General features: G+C 45.9%; 1 protein-coding gene across 10 annotated transcripts in view; it reads right to left on the bottom strand.

Moving 5' to 3' along the window:
• Window positions 1-22,038, bottom strand: part of Dus3 (Dihydrouridine synthase 3) — a 243,518-nt gene that overhangs the window by 91,658 nt on the left and 129,822 nt on the right. For 6 of the 10 annotated variants that reach the window (XM_075869244.1, XM_075869350.1, XM_075869305.1 and 3 more), the window contains 2 exons: window positions 15,917-16,027; window positions 15,115-15,297 (listed from right to left, as the gene is read on the bottom strand). In XM_075869244.1, coding sequence (XP_075725359.1) covers window positions 15,115-15,297; window positions 15,917-16,027 — 294 coding nt within the window. The remainder of the gene's footprint in view (window positions 1-15,114; window positions 15,298-15,916; window positions 16,028-22,038) is intronic. The other 4 variants (XM_075869491.1, XM_037430049.2, XM_075869711.1 and 1 more) reach the window with 1 other exon arrangement.

The following is a 22,038-nucleotide window of genomic DNA, read 5'->3' as shown; positions in this document are numbered from 1 at the left end:
CACGCGAACTTCCTTCGCCCCCTTTTTCTCGATGATTCCGGTGCCGGGCATGTCGAAGTAAAGAGGCGTCTGATCGGCACTCCCGATTTGCCAAAGCAGGTAGCCGTTGTTGTGCTCCAAGTTTAAGATGAACCTCTGAAAACTGTGAAGCTTTTCATCGTACTCTTCCGCAGAACTTTCCGCATATGCCCGTTCACTTTCGGAGAGAAAAGCCTTTCCTCTTCATAAAGTTAGTTAGCCAGCACCTGCTCGCTTTAAACAAGCTCCGCATTAGACCTTTTTCTAAGGCTAACTGCATAGCCCGCACTTGGAGCAGTTCTGTCGTCACGGGCCGCTGTGCCGCTCGCTGCTCAAGCATATACTTGCCAAGCAGCTCTTCAATTTGCGAAAACCGACCCTGCTGTGGTCCACTGAAGGCTTTGCGTGAAGCTTTTCTGTCGACAATCTTCTGCTTTTGTTTCCGCCAGTCCTGCACGCACGTTTCAAAAAGTGTGAACGGCCACGATGCAGCCCAATTTCCGTCCGTTTATGCACACGCGATGACTTCCCTTTTAAAAGCGGCATCGTGGTGACTCAGGTTTTTGGAGTCGGCCCTTCTATGCCATCGATGCTAATGCACTACAAGATGACGAACTCCTCAGCACACGTACGAAGTGCCGCACATGAGAAACACAAGCAGAAATGGCCGACGCGCGTAGGGGGCGACCATTTTGAAAATGCCGATGGCAATAGAATGACCGTATTCATTTTTTTTTTTGTACTCGACTCTAACGCGCATGCAATTTATGAACTCGCTCAACCGGAAAAAAGGTGCCCGTTAGATTCGAGTAATTACGGTAATACTGCTGGCCTTTTTAAGCCCACAGAGGGCAGGAAATATGCAATGAAGTTACAAGAAATCAGCAAAACAAAATAAAGTTCAGCAGACTATTGATAATTCAAACTCTCATATTTCAATAAATTTTAAGTTTCTGGCTGACTTGCTATGCTTACAATTTATTCTAAAGTTGCCGAATTCAAGCTGCTCCATCGCATAACTTCAGTTCATTCATACTTATTGCGAGTCTGTTCCCAAAAATCTTTGCACCCTTTGTTATTACTAACTGGGCATTTGCGTTTTTAAGTCACTAACAGTCACCAGCAAAACCAATTGCCTGCCTACAAAGTGGCTGAACTTGCCAAGCCGCTCACTCTCAAAATGTCATGTTGTTTGAGGATGAAATTAAATAAATAATTACGATGAAAATAATGAGACAGTCTGGCCTTTGAAAATCTTTTGTTGCACACTCCTTCTCCAGCACACAACTTCTGTTTGTACATTTCTCTTTCATTGCAAGCTTTCATCTTTGCCTTCGTGCCACTTTTTTGAACAGTTCTGAAGCCACTTTTGCCACAGTACTCTGATGTCATGCCAAAAAGCATAATATGATTGACTGTCACGTCAATGCATATTTTGTCCCTCAGAAGGGTGAGCATAGGCACAACACTTTTTTCGGCCCACGCTCCCCCTTCTACATGTACCGGGTGCTGCTCGGATTCTTCGCTATCACGGCGAACATCGCCGGGTTGGTGGAACATGGCTCCATCGAATCTTGGCCGGGACCTATCGCAACTGATCTGCAGTCATCGAATAGTGCCTTCCATGAGGCACGGGATGATTTGCTGCAGCCTACGTATGATCTCCGGCACACCGAGACCCATTCTGCGCATCGTGGAACGTTTCCGTTTCCGCTGCGTAGTGGCCATAAAAAGGGTCAACCTTGCATGCAACAACTGCGGCACGACACTTTTTTCGGCCCATGCTCACTCTTCTACGTGTACCAGGTTAGTTACCTAGGTGGAACTAAATGTTATCGCTCCAACAATCCTATGCTTTTAAGAGTATCGTGCCCCATTAGCAAGCGACATTTTCTATGGTGTCTTAATCATTTGAGCGTGTGTTTTATTGATGCTGTGCTTTTTTTTGCTTTGCGATGAATGCTTGATTTTCTCAATTTTCAATACTTTTATCTGGCGACACGGAGTTAAATCCAGGACCCATGAGTGCAGTAGAGTGCTAGCAAATAACGAACATCGAGAAGATTCTTCTAGAAATGCAATCAGGCGAGAAAACTGTGCTTGCAAAGTTAACAGAAATTCCAACTAAACAAAGCGAACTGGAATCTAAAATAACTAACTTAATACAGAAAACAAGCCTTGTGGAAAGTCGCATCACTCATGTGGAAAAAATTGAAGACAAATTATTGGCTAATGTGGACGAATTAGAGAATAGAACCCGTAGACAGAACTTGGTATTTTTTGGTGTGCCTGATATGGAAAGAAATGAGACTTGGGAAACGTCAGAAAACCTAATTAAAGGAATATGTAAGGATACGATGAAACTCGACGACACATCAATTGAAGGAGCTCACCGCATAGGGGCTTTTAAGGAAACCAAGAACCGGCCCATTGTAGCATGCTTTTCGCAGTGGAAGGCTAGAAAAACTGTCTTTAAAAATGATTTCAAAGTAAAGGGTACTTCATACAGTATTTCCGAGGATTTCAGTGAGCCTGTGCAGGAAAAAAGGTGACAGCTGTGGAAATATGCGAAAGATAAAAGAGAATGCAAAGGAAAATCGTGTACGTCTGAGTTATGATAAGCTGATTATCAATGGGCAAGCATTTGTCTCGGATAGCGACACGCAGATGGCCGTTCCAGTGAGGGCGCATGTGCAAATGAATAGAGGCAAATGACCTACACTAAATTCTGTTTCCCTCAATGATAATACAGAGCGTTGCTCAGTGTCTGAAAGGCTTTCTGTTCTGCTAGTAAATTGTCGCAGCATAAAAAACAAAGTCAATAGCTTTATGTCCTTGGTAGCAATCATTAAGGCCCAAATTGTAATGGGCACTGAATCATGGTTGCACGAATCTGTGTGTAATGTGGAAATCTTTCCGCCAGGTTTTACTGTCTATCCGAAAGATAGACATGGGCATGGCGGGGGGAGTGTTTATTTTAATATCAAATAAATTCCCAACCACTGAACTTTTTTTTTGAAAACTGCTCGGAATCTGTTTGGTGCCTCGTGAATTTATTCAAGGGAAACAATGTCATGTTCGGGACATTCTATCGCCCACCGGGCAGAGGCGAGTCATTAAGTTTGCTGTCTGATGTGCTGTCTGATGTGCTGTCTGTTATGCCTTACAGCGCATTTCTTGGGGGAGATTTTAATTTGCCCAATTTTAGTTGGAGTGCTGGATGTGGTACTGGTGATGGTTCCCGTATCTACTCGAAGTTTGAAGAACTGCTCAGATTGTATGACTTACAACAGTACGTGCTGGAACCTACATGAGAAAGCACAATTCTTATACTTGGTGCTTTGCAATGAACCAAACTTAGTGTCAGGGATTACTGTATGCCCAGGTATTAGCGACCACAGGGCCGTTGTCGCGGAGCTTGGAGTGCAGCGTGTACAGACATATCAGGCTCCACAAAGAAAGTGTTCAGCTATGACAGAGGAGATTATGTTGCTATTAGAACTGAACTGGAAAATTTCTTCCCTACTTTTCAGCATATGTCAAAAGCACGCTGTTCGTTAGCTCTGTGGTCAAGATTCCGCGACAAAATACTCGGATTGGTCGAAAGTCATGTTCAATATAGGTACTTGCACAAAAATAAAATGCATAAACCTTGGTTTAACGCAGAAACATGCAAACTTGTTAGGAAAGCTAGACCCGCGTATAAAATATTTTCTGCTAATTTTAGTTTAGTAAACCACGAGCACCTAGATGAAATAAATAATGTATTAAATGTAACAAATCTGCAAAAGATGCGTTCTTTGTTAAATTAAATAAAGACCTAAAAGAAAACCAGAAGTCATTCTGGAAGTATGTAAAGCAGAACCGAAAAGAAGATATATCTATACCAGCCTTAACTGTCGATGGCAAAGCCGTGACATCAGACTACCAGAAGGCGGAATGTTTCAATCAATATTTTTAATCAGTTTTTTTCGCATGAAACTGCTGAACGGGCATTCCTTCTGAACAATGCCGCTCAGAGCAATATGATGCTGGACATTCAAATTGATGTTAGTGGCGTCGATTCATTATTATGCTGCTTAGATGCAACAAAAGCCATTAGACCTGATGGACTGTCCTCAGTAGTTCATAAAGAGTGTCATGACATCATTGCTCTATATTTAAGTATAATCTATGAACTCTCCCTTGAAGCTGCCTTTATTCCCCAATATTGGAAGACAGCAAATGTTACACCCGTTTTCAAATCTGGAGATAAAAAAAGCCAGGAAAAATTACAGACCAATCTCATTAACATCGGTGTGTTGCAAAATATTTGAACACATTTTACATACCTATATAAATTCCTTTATTCAGACCTTTTCTTTACTCTCTCCCAGCACGGTTTTCGAAAAGGTTATTCCTGTAACACACAACTAATAGAATTTCAGCATTTCGTATCCAAAGCTATTGATAACAATAGTCTTGTAGACGCGGTTTTCATAGATTTCAAAAAAAGCATCCGACACTGTGTCCCTTAAGCTCTTGGATTTAAAGCATGCTGCATTGGGCATAAATAAAAACGTTCAAACGTGGATACGTAATTATTTTAATGATAGAACCCAGTCCGTTGTTTTAAATAATGTCAAATCTTTGTCCATAGCAGTAACTTCTGGTGTTACCCAAGGGAGCGTTCTAGGACCCTTACTCTCCCTAATCTACATAAACAGCATAGTTGAAAACATTACGTCACCCATTAAATTATTTGCTGACGACTGCGTCATATACAGAGAAATAACGACTGCATCTGATACTCGCATTTTGCAAGCCGACCTAGATCACATAGCAGGCTGGTGTAAAAAACTGAAAATGAATTTAAACATTAAAAAGTGTTCCAGTATGAGCTTCTCAAGGAAAATATCCAAATCATTTCATCAATACAGTCGAGCCCACATATAACGCCCCCATTTAAAATGAACAATATCCGCGTAACCGTGAAAATATACATTGGTTCAATGGCACAAAATCGCACTTAAAACGAAGTCTCCGAGCACCGCTGATCAGTTACAGCGGAGTCAGTGGTCTGCCGACTTCCCGGGAAACCAATTTCGACCATTGATCAGGCATCAGCGAGGTGCCCATACATTCTTATTGTTAAACGCCGACCCTGGCTCCACGCCCCTCTAGTTGCCGCTCTCCCCGACTGCTTTTGTTACGCACTCCTCTGTTCTTTGTCCCCCCGCTACTCTGAGCATTCCGCGTCGCCAGACGAGGCCTGTGTTTTCACACTGCCACCAACCTTTCGAAGACCGGTCGGCCATCTACCCTGTTTTCGATCGCTGGTATTGCCAACGTCGCCGGCCTGGAGTGTCCAGACCATTTGCCAACATCGCCAGCCACTGACTGTATCTGATAGCCTGCGTCTAGTGCACACGCGTACGCTACCCCACCGACTCTGATAATTTCGTTCAGATTCGTTTCATGTTTAGGACTTGTTCTCGCTCACTTCGCACTCGGCTCAGCACGCCCTCCACACGCGTGTGCAAGCTGTTAATTTAAGCTGAAAACAGCTGTTGATTTGCACGGAACGAATCACTAACTATCGAAGTTGGTGAGCCCACGCAAACCCGCCGGCGCAACAAAAGGATTTTTGACCACGGCCGCCGATTCTTCGAACACCCGCCGCTGACCGATTCAGGTGGCCATGCACTCTTTCCAAGTTTTTCTACATGCGAATTTTGCGGACCTTGCAAGCTACCCAACCTGCCTCCTTCCCGTGTGTTTTGGTTTTCAAGGTCGCCCTCCCACTGCATCCTCCCCTCTCTTTATCGCAACTCCTTGCCTTTCTCTCCCAAGTCTGCTCTTTTCTCTTAATCACAACCCCTTCGCCCATCTCCACTGCTTCGAGACGCCCGCCACGCTGGCTCGACTTAGTTTCGTTTTCTGACTGGAAACGGGCCCAGAGCTGTTCCACCCGTTCTGGCATGTGTGTCGCGTATGCGCGTCTTGCTCGCTCTTGGTGTACGTGTGTGGTCATGATGGCCGACGGGAGGACTAGCACGCTTTTTCCTGCCGCTCAACAAAACGTCGAAAGTGTGACCGCTTGGCTTGCGCGTAATCCGCGCATTAGGTGCCGCGTTGCAGAGCGCTTGCTCATAGCTGTTCACCACCTGGCAGCCAACTTGCTGCTTCAGGCATCCCGGTATGCAGCTGTGGAGATGGTGAATATTTCGTGGGCGGCGGTGACGGCTACATGTGCGCGAAACTGTTTTCGCGAGGCCGACTTCGTCGACGTCGAGCCCGATGCCGAGCCTGAAACTTCCGAACAGGACTATTGCGGTGGCGATTTGTGGCAGCGCATCGCCGACTCCGACCTGTGAAAGCGGGTGGGACATCTGTTGCGATGGTTTAATTACGGCCGATGATGATGCTGACACTGCGGAACCGTGCACATATTAGGGCATTGTGAATGAAGTACATGGCGAGAGCGATTTGGAGGAATCAGATCGCGAGAACGACGAAACTTTGGAGTCAGTGCCTCATGCAGCTTATGCCACGGCCCTCGGCGAACGAGCGCCCTGTCGTTTTAAATGAATTCGAGACCGCCCTTATCGCTTCTGCTATTCGAAACACGTGCATCACGGACTTTTGGGGGCATAAAAAGTTTTTGTTTTCATGCGCAACTTTTTTTAAAAGCTGTGTTTCAATTACTACGAACTTTAGGATACAGTGAACGGATGCCGCGTCACGCTCAGGTTCGTTATAAGCGGGCTCGACTGTATAACATCCATGGCGTACTCATTAACACACATTGTGATTATAAGTATCTTGGTGTTCATTTTACTGAATCATTTACATGGAACAAACACATCGACACGGCCATAGCGAAAGCTAGCAGGATGTTATGCTTTATTCGAAAGAATATCAAACGGGCGACGCGCGAAATCAAGGGAACTTTATATTTCTTGCAGGTCAGGTCCATACTTGACTATGCATGTGTAGTTTGGGACCCCCATCAAGACTATCTTATAAATAAAGTAGAAAAACTTCAGAATCAAGTGGCAAGGTTTGTTTTAAATAATTATAGCCCCTACGCCAGCATTTCACAAATGAAAGCCACTTTGGGATGGGATCTGCTACGTGTACGTAGACAGAAACTACAGCTTAAACTGTTGCACCAGATATATTACTTTAACACCGGAATCAATCGCCATAGCTACCTTGTTCAACCCCTCTACACATCCACTTGCTGTGGCAATAGCAAAAAGATATCTACCTTGAAATGCAGATCCAATACTTTTTCTACTCATTCTTTCCAAAAACAATAAGAGAGTGGAACAGCTTAAGTGACGAATTGGTTAGTATAACAAATTATGATTTATTTTTTTCTATGCTGTGAAATTCTTCTTGCATTCCATTATTAGGTTCTGACAAATTTGACAGTGTTTTTTATGTGTGTTTATGTATTTTACTACAAATTCATTTGTACGGGTTGTTTTTTTTTTCTCCCCCCCCCCCCTACGTAATGCCTATACGACGATGTAGGTACTCTGTAAAAAAAAAATTACAGACATATGCACATGCTGGGCAATAATGAGAACAAAATGCTAACACTAATGCACAGAATGTCAACCGAGAAAAAAGGAAAACTGGCCTTGTTATGCTACAGAGCCAACTGAATGTACAGTAAAACCTCATTATTTGGAACTCGGTTATTATGAAATTCCACTTAATTCGAAATATTTACACTGTCTTGTCCTTAGGAAAGTAAGCCTGAATGGCTAATTTGAAGTGGCGGTTAGCACCCGTCCGGTTAACTTGAAAACTATGGGTATCATGTGCTAATTCGAAATCACGATCTCACCAGAAATCCACAATAACAACAGCCTTTAAGAGCTACAAGGCAGCTCAATGTAGCAATACTAATGAGTGACAGCTGAAGCACCCCCTGCTTTGCTACTTTCAAAACACACACGCACGCCCGTGCCTGCACCCCCCCCCCCACACACACACACACGCACACACACCAAAAGATGGGGTGGGGGCTTTTGCCGTCAATTAAAATGTGCACCTGCAGAAAACAAAATATGCTTTACTGCAGCACTGCAGTGACGCACAGGTAGCATATTGCATGTTTCTCGCAACGCAAGCACGTTATGATTTACCCAAGCCATCTGGGAATATAAAGAAATAAATAAAGAACAGTCTGGCGGAATTCTTAATGTATGCAAGCCTTTGATTACCGGTCACAGCAGTTTGCATACTTTCACTGCTGGAGGAGTTCTTTCCTGCAACACCTACTTTGAACACTTCAATCATCATGTTTCCTGCCAAAACACACAGGAAATTTTGTTACACTGGCCATAATTAAATCCTTTATTTTGCCAGACAAAATGGGCAAATGCTCACATCATGATGCGCTGAAGCTGCGCGAAGCAGAAAACATGCTGCCCACATGTCACTGCTGTGTTTCAGGGAAGATTTCAAGGAAATTTTCAGGGAAAAGCGAAAGAAAAGCTTGGTTGGGAACTTCTAGACAAGCGAAGGGAATATCTGAGGTCAAAACTTTTTCACAACATATTTCATAGCCGTACAGGTCTGGACACCTCACGATAATTTTGCAAACCGGACTACGTTCACAGCGACTAGATCATGCCAATAAGATAAGGGAAATAAGCTGCCGTAGTGACGCACTTAAAATGTCATTTTTTCCCAGGAAGCAGGCCCGTAACTAGGGGGGGGGGTGAGGGGGTTCTGACCCCCCCCTTCCCGAAATTTTTTTGATGCTTTTACTTTTCGGGTGATACTAAAATACTTACACGCCTTCACAGCGACCACCAGCTGCCAAAGTTACATTGCGACTTTCCTGGCATTGCTTCCCTCTTTTTCCTTTCTTCAAACCTACCCTTTTACCAGAACACCTCAGCGCTCCCTCCCCCGCACGCGCACCTGCCCTATTTGTACAGCTGTGCACTTCGCCCTCGCGTTCGTTCGAGTTTTTTTTTTTTTTTTTCGTCTTTCACACCGTAGCAGCTCCTTTATTGATTCTACATGCTTTCCTTGTGCATTGCCGCTGGAGAAGTTATCCGTCTGTGCGGACCGCACGTGTCGGCTTTGGGTTCCTACGAAAAGCGTGTCTACTTCTGTGAAGGTAAACAGTTCGACAGCAACGGCAACACCAACACGACGTGCGCAAATTTGCCAGAGAACGAAACCCCTAGGCGGAAAAACTCAGCGGCGCATTCCGAGGATGCAGGCTGCAGGGCAAACTTTTCTCAAACTGTAGTGCTCGCCACCGAAACGAATCATCGAAGATGACATCTACTGAAAGATTGGCATATCCAAGCAACTTCGAACAACCTTAATCACATGCAAGGAAATCTACCTCTTCTGTACACAGAAGATATATGCGCCTCCCTACAAAGCGCACAAAGCGAGGATACAGCCGGCACACAATCCGGCACCAGCGGTCAACTTTCACAGCAGAAAAAAAAAAACGCCGCCAAGCTGGGCTGTGCGCGGGAGTACAGAGGCTGATGTCACAGCCTACAAAGTGCATTTTTGGGGGGGTCACAGCTATTTAATTAGCGCAGCCCAGAGAGAATTATGCAGGCGCTCAGGGAGCCGTCTGTGAAAAGGTGACTTTTTCACAGGAACGGAGCAACACCTCCTTTCTGGACTGTACCACGGGAGTGCAAATGTCTCGGCAGTGCATTCTTGGGGGTTCACGTATATTAAGGGGAGTATGCAGTGCCCATGGAGTCTTCTGTGAAAAGGTCTTTAAGTAGCGTTAATCCAGTTTGCTGCAGCTTGAGTACAATAATGGGCCTGCATGCACACAAGCTGTAGCGGCGTTCAGAAAACACATGCGCCACGCGGGAGCCGGCGCGTTCATCACACTTCTACATTCTAGCCACTGTAAAGTGGATAAGAGAGGAAGAAAACATAGCCCGCCGTTCACGCCAGGCAGTTGAAGCAGTCGCAAACGTCTTTTTGGAGCCACTGGCCACTTCTGTGTGCGTGCACAGGATTGCGGCAGCAAAATGAAAAGACACTCTGCAACAACGAAGCAAAGGAGTCTTGCGTCTTACTTCAAGAAAGTTCGAACCGATGAAGCGGATGGAGAAGAACCGCCTCCTTCGAAGGATAAAACTTCGCCCTCTTCAGCACTGGTGGAAAGCCAAGCGCGTCCGAACTTCTGTAGCGACTCAGGAGAATGCACCGGTTTATATGAATCACCTGAGAACGAACACAAGCAGGACACCCATGCGCCGCCGGGAAATGATGGTGGTCGCAGTGCAACTCCAAGTGATCTTTGTTCTACAGTCAACGCTGGGCAAAGTGACGCCTTTACCACTGGGCCATGCCCAAGGAAGGTGAGTGGCATGGCACCTACACATTCTGGTTCGCCTGCCCTCTGTGCGACAAGTGCGAATATTTTCGACTTGGGACTGTTTGTCTCGAAAAGCAATAATGTAAATGATCCAGAGACGATGGAGAAGCTGCTGCTCAATCTGTGGACCCCTCCGGCTAACTATGATTATCCAGCCACAGGGAAAAGGAATCTGAAGTTCCAACCTCACTGGGTAGATCGTTACCCATGGCTTGTTTACTCAGAGAAGCTTCAAGGAGCATTATGCAAATATTGCGTAGTCTTCGCAAGAGAGTGTAGAGGAAAAGGGGAGCACCAGCGATTGGGCTGTTTTGTAACTAAGGGGTTCACCAATTACAAGAAAGCCATAGACGCCTTTAAGAGCCACGCATCCAGCAATTATCACGCCATGTCAACAACGCTATCAAAGAACTTTTTAGCAGTCCGGTCTCGCTCACAGCATGACATCTTAACACAACTTGACCACGGCCTTAAAAAGCAGGCAGAAGAAAACTGCAAGAACTTGCTGCCAATAACAGAGACAATCCTTTTTTGTGGCAGGCAAGAAGTACCGCTTCGCGGCACAGACGACTCTGGTCCGATAAATATGTCTGAAGTGCTGCCATTCAAAAATGATGGAAATTTCCCCGCACTGCTTAGGATGAGAGCAAAATGTGGAGATGCCGCCTTGAGAACTCACATGGAAACATCTCCGGCGAATGCGCTGTACACGAGCCCATAAATTCAACATGAGTTGATCACCCTCTGTGGTGAAATCATACAAAGAAAAATAGTGGAAAACGTCAACTCAGGTTCGTGTTTTTCAGTTCTAGCTGACGAGGCCACTGATATATCTCGCACCGCCCACATTTCCCTATGTGTAAGGCACGTTGGACACGACACGTCGGGAATGCCCATTCTTAAAGAAGATTTTGTAGATTTCGTTCCCGTGTACGATCTCACTGGCAAGGCGCTGGCGAGCACAATCCTGAACAGCCTCAGAGGTCATGGCTTTGACCTGAACCTACTTTGCGGGCAAGGATACGATGGCGCGGCATCAATGAGCGGCCACCTTAACGGTGTTCAAGCCTTCATTCGTCAAACAGCGCCCAAAGCGTTGTATGTGCATTGTAGCGCCCACTCGTTGAGCCTTGCTCTGCTTCACGCATGCAAACTCCCCAGCATCCGCAACTGTTTGGGAACTGTATCCTCAACCTGTACGTTTGTGAGAGCTTCGCCACAGAGGACGAACCAACTGCGAGACAAAGTAGAAGATTTAACACAAGAAAAAAGAAAATCAGTTATCTCCTTTTGCCAAACAAGGTGGGTAGAGAGTCACGATGCACTTCAGCGTTTCCTTGAACAGTACGTGCCTATTGTACCATTCCTCGAATATTTGGAAGAAGAGGCCGCGTCATCTGATACTTCATCAAAAGCTTCTCAACTGCTCAATGCCATTATGAAGCCCGAGTTTGTCGTTTCGCTTGAGATCTGTAGCGACCTCTTCTCTTTGACACTGCCATTTTGCAAGTTTCTTCAAAAAATTGACTGTGACTTGGCTCAAGCGTGCGATCACGTAAAGAATGTTATAGACGTTCTTTCCACAAAAAGAGCTAGTGTGAAAACGGAATTTATTAAGATTTTTCTGAAGTCTCTCTCTTTGCTGAAGATCACAAATGTTGAGATGGCCCTACCACGCATCACTGGAAGGCAGATGCAAAGAAGCAACGTACCTTCTGCTACTCCCGAAGAGTACTACCGGAGGAATGTGTATTTGCCTTTGCTGGCTGACTTCGAAAATCAATTAAGAGACCGGTTCAATGCCCATAAGAAGGTCGTGATTGGCCTTAACATGCTGCTGCCGAAATTCTGCGCATCGGCTAGCCTTTCTGATATTGATGATGCAGTGCAGTTTTACCTTGGCGACATTCCTTCGGCTAATGTCATCGAAGCAGAGTTCACCATTTAACCATATGGTGTAGTAGTGCAATTTTCACGGGGACGAAGAGGACAAGAACACACGACACTCGCTTGTCCTCTTCGTCCCCGTGAAAATTGCGCTACTACACCATATGGTTAAATGATGTCTCACCAACTAGCCCAGCTCTCAACCCTACTAAGCAGAGTTCACACTGTGGGTGAACAAATGCTGCCAGATCGAAGAAAAAAATCGCCCAGCTTGTGCTTTACAGGCCTTAGAGATATGCAACCGCGACTTTTTTCCGAACATCCACAGCCTACTTTCTACCTTGGCGACTTTACCAGTGTCGACGTCGACCCCGGAACGGACTTTTTCCACACTGAGAAGGCTGAAGAGCTACCTTCGAAATCATACGAACGACAGATTGACCGGACTAGCACTGCTCAGCATCCATCGAGAACTTCAAGTGACCCCAGAACAAGTCCTCACAGAATTTTGCAAGTTGCCGAGAAGGAAAAACTTCCTCGTTTAAACTTCCCTCTATGTTTCAAGAGCCGATTAAAAGCTAAACCCAGCTAGCCCAAGCTTCAACCCTTCTATCCTTTCGCAATTACGAGGAAACTATCCAGCAAGCAGAATGTGCGAACGGTAACAAGAAGATCGGAATGTCGGGCGACTTGTTTGTTTGCTTGCATACATGCTGTCACGGACTGCCATATTTGCGACCCGGCGTAACGGCAAATTAACGGGCGCCGCACTCCCCCGCTGACCGGTGGAACCGTTCGCTCATGAAAAGACTGGCCTTTAGTGCAGGGAAGTACTGAACGGGGTGTTCTTCTTCAAACGTTAGTCGCCGATGTTTGATCTGTACCTACGGCGGCGTCGGCAGGGTCATCAAAGGCCGCGATGCACCCCGAACTAGCTGTAGACTGCAAGACGCACCGGCTGAAGTAGAGGAAACTGACCATTCCCACGGGCAAAACTGCTTGTGGACAAGCCGTATGAGAGAACCCCAACAGGTTATCACTTTCGCTTAGTTGAGGACCCTCTCCTAATTAAAAAGGACGTGGTCAATATATTTTTAGGGTGGAGTTTTTAACAATGAAACGTGCATGATTGGACCCATGTAGAGGTCTCTTTTCCCCCAGGACAAGAATCAGGGGACACGGAGGTCGATTTAAGAGCAGGATTTCGCCTTGCTAAGCAGTCTAGTTGCTGACCAACATGGTGTAGAAGGAGATCAAGAAGTATCCCTTAAGTTAAGTGGTTGTGGCTCCGTGTCGGCTGGCCACCTAAACTTAGCCATTCGTCTAGTTGTGACGCGAATTTAACGTCTGTAACGTAGGCATCGGTACTTGAATCTCGAGTAAGCTCAACCTGCCCGAGATCGTCTTCAAGCACTAGCCTCCCGGAAACACCAGCGCTGCAATACCACCGACATCGCAGTTGTGCCAGAACTCTCTCTGACTTCTCGCATCCGATCGTCGTGGACTCAACGCTGCCAGTCATCACAGGTATCCCTTCACCTGTTCATACCTTCGGACTTTCTCATCTGTAGTTTTATTGTTGGTTAGTTTTGTGTAGTTTGTGATACTTCTCTTTTGTAAGCTGATTTATTGATTTTATATGTATTTTGTTAGTTGGTATTAAGTGTTGTACTAGATTCCTCTGCAATATTCCTAGATTCCTCTGCAGTGCTGCAATATCACTAGAGTTTTGTTTTTCCCCACATACATCTCTGATCTCTTCACTGTCTCTGCTTACGTACGGAACGACCTAACGTGCTGCCATTCCCGTCGCCGACTTCGCGCTGGCGACTCTAGAGTGGCAGCTTGTAACACATACATACCGTTTTTGTACCGCGGTTACATTGTGTTACTTCATCAGGAGCCGTTGGTCGCGGTGTCCTCGGCTTTGGTGGTGCTATTGTCCAAACTTATTTCTTGCTTTAACCAGAATTTGAGGTTGACATACCAATTTCTTCATTTGGGTACAAATAATTGAAAAGTACCATCGAATTATTACAAGTAAGCGATGTACTTGTTTTATTCACGAAAATAAGCAAGTATAAATCTTAAAAAATGGCAGCCGTTCTACATGCAAACCCCCCCCCCCCCCCGAAAAAAAATTCCTGGGTACGGCCCTGCCAGGAAGATAGCGCAGTGGAATAGGTTGCCTTCTGAAGTAGCAGAGGTTACTTGACATGAAGCATTTTCAAGAATACTTAAGGGTCTAGAGTAGTGTACTCGCGAAGATGTGTAGGGACAAAATGGCGCTGTGAAGCTGCTTTGTATTGTCTACTCCCACGAGCCGCTACGTATAGTTGACAATGAATTGCGTTATTATTGTGTTGTAGAAGTGTGAGTATCTGTATTCAGTGTTGAAATTTTGTTTTCTTTCCCCCCCCCCCACTGTAATGCCCTTAGGTGCTGTGGGTACTATGATAAATAAATAAATAAATAAATAAATAAATTTCTTGTATTTCACAGGCGCACATTTCACAACGCCACCCCCCCCTCTTTTTTGCAGTGGCAGCAGAGAGGCCCGCTTTGCCACTGTGTTTGCGGCAAAATTGAGAACAGATGTTGCTGGAAAAGCCAACCCTTAGAGCCATAACCTAGCCAGCACGTCAAACGAACAAGCCTGATTACTACTAATATTTTTAAGTTCCTAAGTTCTTTTCTTACGTTCTATTAGTTGAAAACCCGCTTAATTCAAAGATTTTTCACAGTCCTAGTGACTTTGCATTACAGACGTTTTACTATTGTTTGTTTACTCAGCCTCGCTGTTTCACAGCTGCCTTTGCAAAACAATTTATTATACTCACAGTGATGAGTGCAGGCTTGCGAGGAGCCTCAATGAGCTGGGCAATCACTTGGTGGGCAATGGGACGGCCTTCGTGCATGCCTGCTCGCATCTTCACGGTCAAGGGAACGTCCAGAGCACCCACCATGCCATAGACAATCTCGGAAAGTTTCTTTGCCCGACCCATGAGCCCCGATCCTGCCCCCTGCAAGGACACAACCATTTGAGGCAATGTTTACAATGTTCACACCCACTGTCGGTGAAAACTTCACTGCTCTGTTCATGTACGCACTTAAAGCAGCCTTCGTAAGCACAGCATAAAATGCCCTTCTACATAAACTCAGCAGTGACTCAGAAACTTCTGTGTTTGCTAAGATTGATTAATATGTGGGGTTTAACGTCCCAAAAGTACTATATGATTATGAGAGACACTGTAGTGAAGTGTGTTTACTAAGCAAAAAAAAACTTGCTCAATGAATACAATATTCACCAGTGTGAAATTCGAGGGCAGCTGTATAGGTTTTCGAAACTGCAATATGGTATTGGGGCAAGTAATTTGAGAGAGCACACATTTCACAAACATTTTGTGACATACAAAAAATATTAATGGGTATTGTTGACAGACCCATAAGCAAGTAGATTAAACAGGTGGCTTTTCGGTCGGCAAATGAGCACCCGAGCAGAAACAGCAACATTATCCGTGCTACCACAAGAACGAATTGAGTACCGTATACATTAGACTAGGGGCCCCTCCCTAGAACTTGGCAGTCCAAATTTTGAAATAAATAAATAAATAAAAATAACAAGTGAATAAAATATCTTACCCGCAAATAGTAGCGTTGTCGTATCTCACGTAAAGTTACAGTATATGCTACCTTTAGATAGGGAGTATATACAGTAACTCTAGTCTCGTACACGATGCATATCACGGGAGCCTGCATGAATAACGCATTCGATGCGTTATTCGATGGCCGCAAGTTTTGTTCCTGCTCACGGCAAGTTATCCTTTTATTCACTTTTCTTTCTTCCCATTTATATAGAATTACTTTAAATAATATCCCCTATCCTTTCCTTGGCATAATTAACTGTCAGTTTTCATTAACATTGTTTCTAACAAAGAAAGAAAGCCCCTTCTTTTCTTCATTGCATTTATACAATAGGATGATACGAAATGGATAAAATTGCACTTTAGAGCTGCCCTTAAAAAGGACGAGGCATGCATGCAATAAGTGAAAAGATAGAGGAAAAACATGCAACATGCACAGAAATGGCTGCCTGAATTTAAAATGAAGCAGCGAAGAGGCTTGTTAGCCATCTACCAAGAAATCTGAAGCAAAACTGCGATTCGGTTTAGTTGGAACATATCCATCTTGAAAATTTCGCACAAGCACATGGGGACACAGAAGAGAACGCAAACGGGAGTGTTCTCATCTGTGTCCCCTCTAGTGGCTAAGGTACTCGGCTGCTGACCCGCAGGTCGCGGGTTCAAATCCCGGCTGCGGCGGCTGCATTTCCGATGGAGGCGGAAATGTTGTAGGCCCGTGTACTCAGATTTGGGTGCACGTTAAAGAACCCCAGGTGGTCGAAATTTCCGGAGCCCTCCACTACGGCGTCTCTCATAATCATATGGTGGTTTTGGGACGTTAAACCCCACATATCAATCAATCAATCATCTGTGTCCCCGTGTGCTTGTGGAAAATTTTCAAGAAGGAAATCTCAGATGCAGTATACCGGCATTGCAGCTGCATTGCCTCAGTCCAAATAGCATATCACAGACTGTGTTGAACAGTATTGAGGATATACATAGACCTTAGATACTGTGTTGAACAGTATTGAGGATATACATAGACTTTAGATACTACCATAGATCTTTTTTTACTATCTTACATCTGTATCACGATACGTCTCGCAATGTGTTCATCATTATCTGCCTTTTCTATATTGTCACGGGGTCGTGACGTGGATGAAGGGCGCAGACTGTAGGTCGAAAATGTAACGATTTATTCCGTTGAGCTTGCGCCAGGTGAACGGAAGGTCAGATTACAGCGATACACATGGCACTGACAGCGGCGAACAGAGCGTCAGTCGTTGACAAACCGATCTGTGACAATGGGCGTCAGCATTTATACATGTGGCGTAGAACATTAAAGCATTATTGCCGATGGCCAAATTTGTTCCAGAATAAATTTAGCTGTTCGCATTCGCACGCTCCAGCCAAACAGACATTAAGAAAATATTCTAGCATGTTCTCAGACATTTTGGAGCAGATTGTGCAAGGCAGTCCACTACATACACGTGCAATGCACAGAGAACATAAAACATAGAAATAAGGGTGTGAGGAGTTACATTAAAGAAAGTATCTCGTATATAGTACATGACAGAACGCAATATTATTGCGGAGAAAGTGAATGACACGCTTCCCCACGGTGTTATCACGCCCTCCTCAAGTCCCTGGTCTTCGCCTGTAGTCCCTGGTCTTCGCCGTCAGAAAAAAAAAGATGGTTCAATTTGATTTTGTGAGGATTACAGGCGCCTCAACAAGATTACACAGAAAGATATCTACCCTCTTCTACGCATCAATGACGCCATCGATTGCCTGCAGGGGGCCAAATATTTTTCATCATTAGATTTGCGTTCAGGATATTGGCAGGCGCCGATGGCAGAATGTGACCGTCCTAAAACAGTGTTCTTCATGCCAGATGGCCTATGTGAATTCACAGTAATGCCATTCGGTCTGTGCAATGCGCCTGCTACATTTGAGCAATTGATGGACAGCATTCAGCCTGAAGTGGCAAATATGTTTATGTTACCTGGATGACGTTGTCGAGTTCTCCCCAGATTTTCCTACCCACGTTGCTTGTTTGCACACGATTCTTAAGTGCCTCACCAAGGCAAACCTTGAGCTTAATCTGAAGAAGTGCAGCTTGGAAGTGCGTCAACTTGTTATACTTGGCCATGTAATCTCAAAGGATGGAATACTTCCAGAACAAGAAAAACTTAGTGCAGTCGCCGAGTTTCCGAAACCGAAAATACTCAAAAGAACTGCAGAGCTTCGTCAGCTTGTGCTCCTATTTTCGTCATTTTGTCCGTAACTTTCCTTCAGTCATAGATAGCACTGCTCACGAAACTACTTGCTTTGTCTGTTAACCTTTTTAATTGGGCCCAAGCATGGGATGAAGCCTTCGACACATTGCGTCACCTGCTCACATCACCACCTATTTTACGCCATTATGAGCCAACAGCCCTGACCGAAGTGCACACTGACGCTAGTGACGTCGGCCTTGGTGCAATACTCGCACAACGTAAGCTCGGTATTCTAGAATACGTTGTTGCATATGCTAGCCGCGCACTCACAAAAGCGGAAACTAACTACTCTGTCACAGAGATAGAGTGCCTCACAATTGTGTGGGCGTTAGGCAAGTTTCGTCCTTACTTCTACGGAAAGAGTTTCAACATCGTCACCGAGCATCACGCACTCTGTCAGTTAGCTTCTCTGGAGGACCCTTCTGGCTGTCTAGGACATTGGGTGCTGCACCTCCAAGAATCTGACGTTCGTGTCATCTACCGATCTGTGCAAAAACTTTCTGATGCGGATGTGCTCTCTCAATCAGCAGTGTGATGCAGCGAAGACCTGCACTCAAAAGATGACATTGCCATCACTGCCATTTCCATCCCGAGTATGCCATCTGAGCAGCATGAAAATCGATGGATTGTATCTTTCCTTAACGTCCATTCCAACACTTCCACGTCAGCATACCCACGTGCTCTTTGTCGTCAAGTCACACACTTAGCGATACGAGACATGCTGCTCTAACGAGAAAACCACAAAGTGGATGGTCGTAAATGGCTTTTGGTTATACCAAGCCATATGCGATCTGAAGTATGCGCTCATTTTCATGCTGATCCACAGCACACTTACGCTAGAGCACTGAAGACGTATGAACCCTTCGCCAGCGCTACTACTGGCATGGCATGTACACCTTCGTTCAAAAATACGTCCGACCCTGTCTATTGTACCAACAACGAAAGTCATTTGCCTATTCACCCGGACTACTACAACCTCTACCATGTCTGGCACGCCCATTCGACCGTGCAGGCATTGATAGGCATTAATCTATATGGACCACTTTCTTACACCGCAACTGGCAATCAATGGGTAATCGTCGCCGTGGACCATCTGACGAGATACGCAGAAACAGCTCTGGTACCTACAGCTACTGCTCGGCACGTAGCCAACTTTATCTTACGATGATTTGTCCTAAATCATGGTGCACCACGTAAAATACTCAGTGATAGAGGGCACGTATTCTTATCCAAGGTTCTTCAAGAACTCCTCTGCACATGCCGTACGGTTCAACACACCTTCACTGCCTACCACCCGCAGGCCAACGGTCTAGCAGAGTGCATCTAGAACTCTGGGAGACATAATCGCAATGTATGTCAATTCTGACCAGTCAAACTGGGATGTGGTGCTACTGTTGGTAACCTATGCATATAATACCGCGATGCAGTCAACAACAGGCTTTTCACCTTTCTTTTTTCTATACAACCGTGAGCAATGCGGCACTTTTGACACCATTTTGCCGTATCTCCAGGACGCTTTCGAATTCAGTCCTGTTTCTGAAATTGTGCGGCATGCTGATGAGTGTCGTTAGTTTGTGGGGGTGCTGACACCCCCTGTAAAGTTGTTTGCGCTGCGTCGCGAACATGTCTCACCCAAAAGCCGCATTTCAGGATACAACCACCAGGCGATAGACGTCGTCGTGTTCGCGTTGAGGACCACTATCATCATCATGGTTGTTACAGTGGTAGCGCCGGCGGTGACCCCTGGTGGAAGCAAGCCTTGGTAGTGAGCGAGAGTTGAGCGAGGCTCTTCTGCGCGTGGCGTTTGCCACGAACGGTTGTCTCTAGCATGGGTCCTCGGCGCGTGGCACCGCGAGCTGCGCGCCAGGACCCCTCGTGGTAAGTCAAGCATTGGCGAGGCCGCCTTTTATATGTTATTGTGTTTATCATGTTAGTGTGTGTTTGTCATATTATTGCATTTGTCATAGAGTGTATGCTAATATTGTATACAGATGTCCTAGCTTGTTGACAACGATTGATGTAACGATTAGGCGAACGATATTGTCGTTGTAATTAGTTAAATAAATGTATCTATGTTTGGTTTGTACCGACCGCGTCTACTGTGTTTGTTCACTCCAAGGGCGTGGCGCGGCGCTCGCTCGCCATTTCGAGACCCCACACTGGTGCCCAAAGTGGGGCTCTTGGAGTATCGGACGACAGTTTTTGCAGTTTGGTACAAGCTTTCGAAAGAGCCGCGATAGAGTAGGCCCAGGGGCACTTCTTTGCTAGCGTTGGCGGTGTGCTCTGTTGAGAAGCAAGGAGATCAGTTTGTAACGTGTTTGAATTTGTCGGCAGGTTGAGTTTTTATTTTTTTTTTGGCTCGCAAGTCTTGTTCTTTTTTGTTGGTGTTAGCTTTTAAAACCGTCATTGAATTGAAACGACAGCCATGTGGTCTGCATCCTGGGGTGAGCAAGGCCTAGAGCACGTGGTTTGTAGGCCAGGCCCGAAGCGAGTGAGTATGGAAGCCTCGTGGGTGGTCCGATTTTCTGTAAATAGCTTCTTCTATCTCTTTAGGCTCAGGGAGCCGGGCCTCGTTCCCGCCTTGTATTGCGGCTCAACGCCGGAACGTCGTGACACCGCTCGAGGCGGTGGACGCTGATTGCCCGGTAAGGTGCTGTGCACAGCAAGCGATAGGGCCACCTCACAGAGTGGATGTCTCCTTGCGGCTGCCTCTTCTGCGCCTAGGCTGTGTGCTGGGTGGATGCCGGTTGTTGCTGGGCGACTCATTAGGCCTAAGGCTCTGCGCAGCCGTTTGTTGCACGTGGCACAACTAGGTGGATCATGGCGTTGAGGTGTTGCGCTCTGCTACCCTCTTTTTTTTTATCTTGCGATGCACGAGTTAGCAAAAAGTGATTTTTGTTTTATTTTGATGGGCATCTCAGCCGCCGCCGATGTATTAGCTAGCAGTACTGACCATCGTACCACATGGCGGAAAAGCACGAAGATCCCGTCCCTAGGCCCTGCTCCATTGTTTCTCTGAAGTGTTTTGGAATGTACGCAGCGAGAGTGATGCAATCCATGGCTGGCTGTTTTGTGCACATCGTCAGCGCCGCTAGCCAGGAAAGCGGTCGGGAAGTCGGGCGAACGAGATGCCTGGGACCTGCACAACTGCCTGCAGTCGGGAGCCCTCATGAGTGCTGGTCGCAACTAGAAGACATGTCAGCACGAGTGACAGTTCGTCGCGCCGACGGTTACGTTGCTGTTGCGGGACCGGTACTGAGGTGAAGTCGAGCCGGACAGTGCAGCAGTGTCGACCAGCAGCGTTGTTGTGGTGCACGGACATTAAGAAACATGTGATTTCATTTTATTTGTTAAAGCTTGTGTAGCTAATTTCTTTGTTTTTGGGAATATGGTTTGAATTAAGATTGGAAAAATGTGGGGGTGCTTACACCCCCTGTAAAGTTGTTTGCGCCGCGTGGCGCACGTGTCTCGCCCAAAAGCTGCATTTCAAACTAAAACCATCGGGCGATAGATGTTGTGTTCGCGTTGAGGACCACTGTCATCATCATGGTTGTTACAGTGGTAGCGCCGGCGGTGAGCCCTGGCGGAAGCAAGCCTTGGTGGCGGGCGAGAGTTGAGCGAGGCTCTTTTGCGCGTGGCAGTTGCCGCAAACGGTAGTCTCTTGCGTGGGTCCTCGGCGCGTGGCGCCGCAGGCTGCGTGCCAGGGCCCCTCGTGGTAAGTCAAGCGTTGGCGACGCCGCCCTGGGTGTGTTATTGTGTTTGTCATGTTATTGTGTGTTTGTCATGTTATTGCATTTGTCATGGAGTGTATGCTAATATTGTGTACGGATGTCCTAGATTGTTGATAAAGATTGATGTAACG

The sequence above is a fragment of the Rhipicephalus microplus genome, chromosome 1, assembly GCF_043290135.1.
Source record: "Rhipicephalus microplus isolate Deutch F79 chromosome 1, USDA_Rmic, whole genome shotgun sequence".
Classification (NCBI taxonomy): domain Eukaryota; kingdom Metazoa; phylum Arthropoda; class Arachnida; order Ixodida; family Ixodidae; genus Rhipicephalus; species Rhipicephalus microplus.
This window is presented reverse-complemented; position numbering and strand designations above follow the sequence as displayed.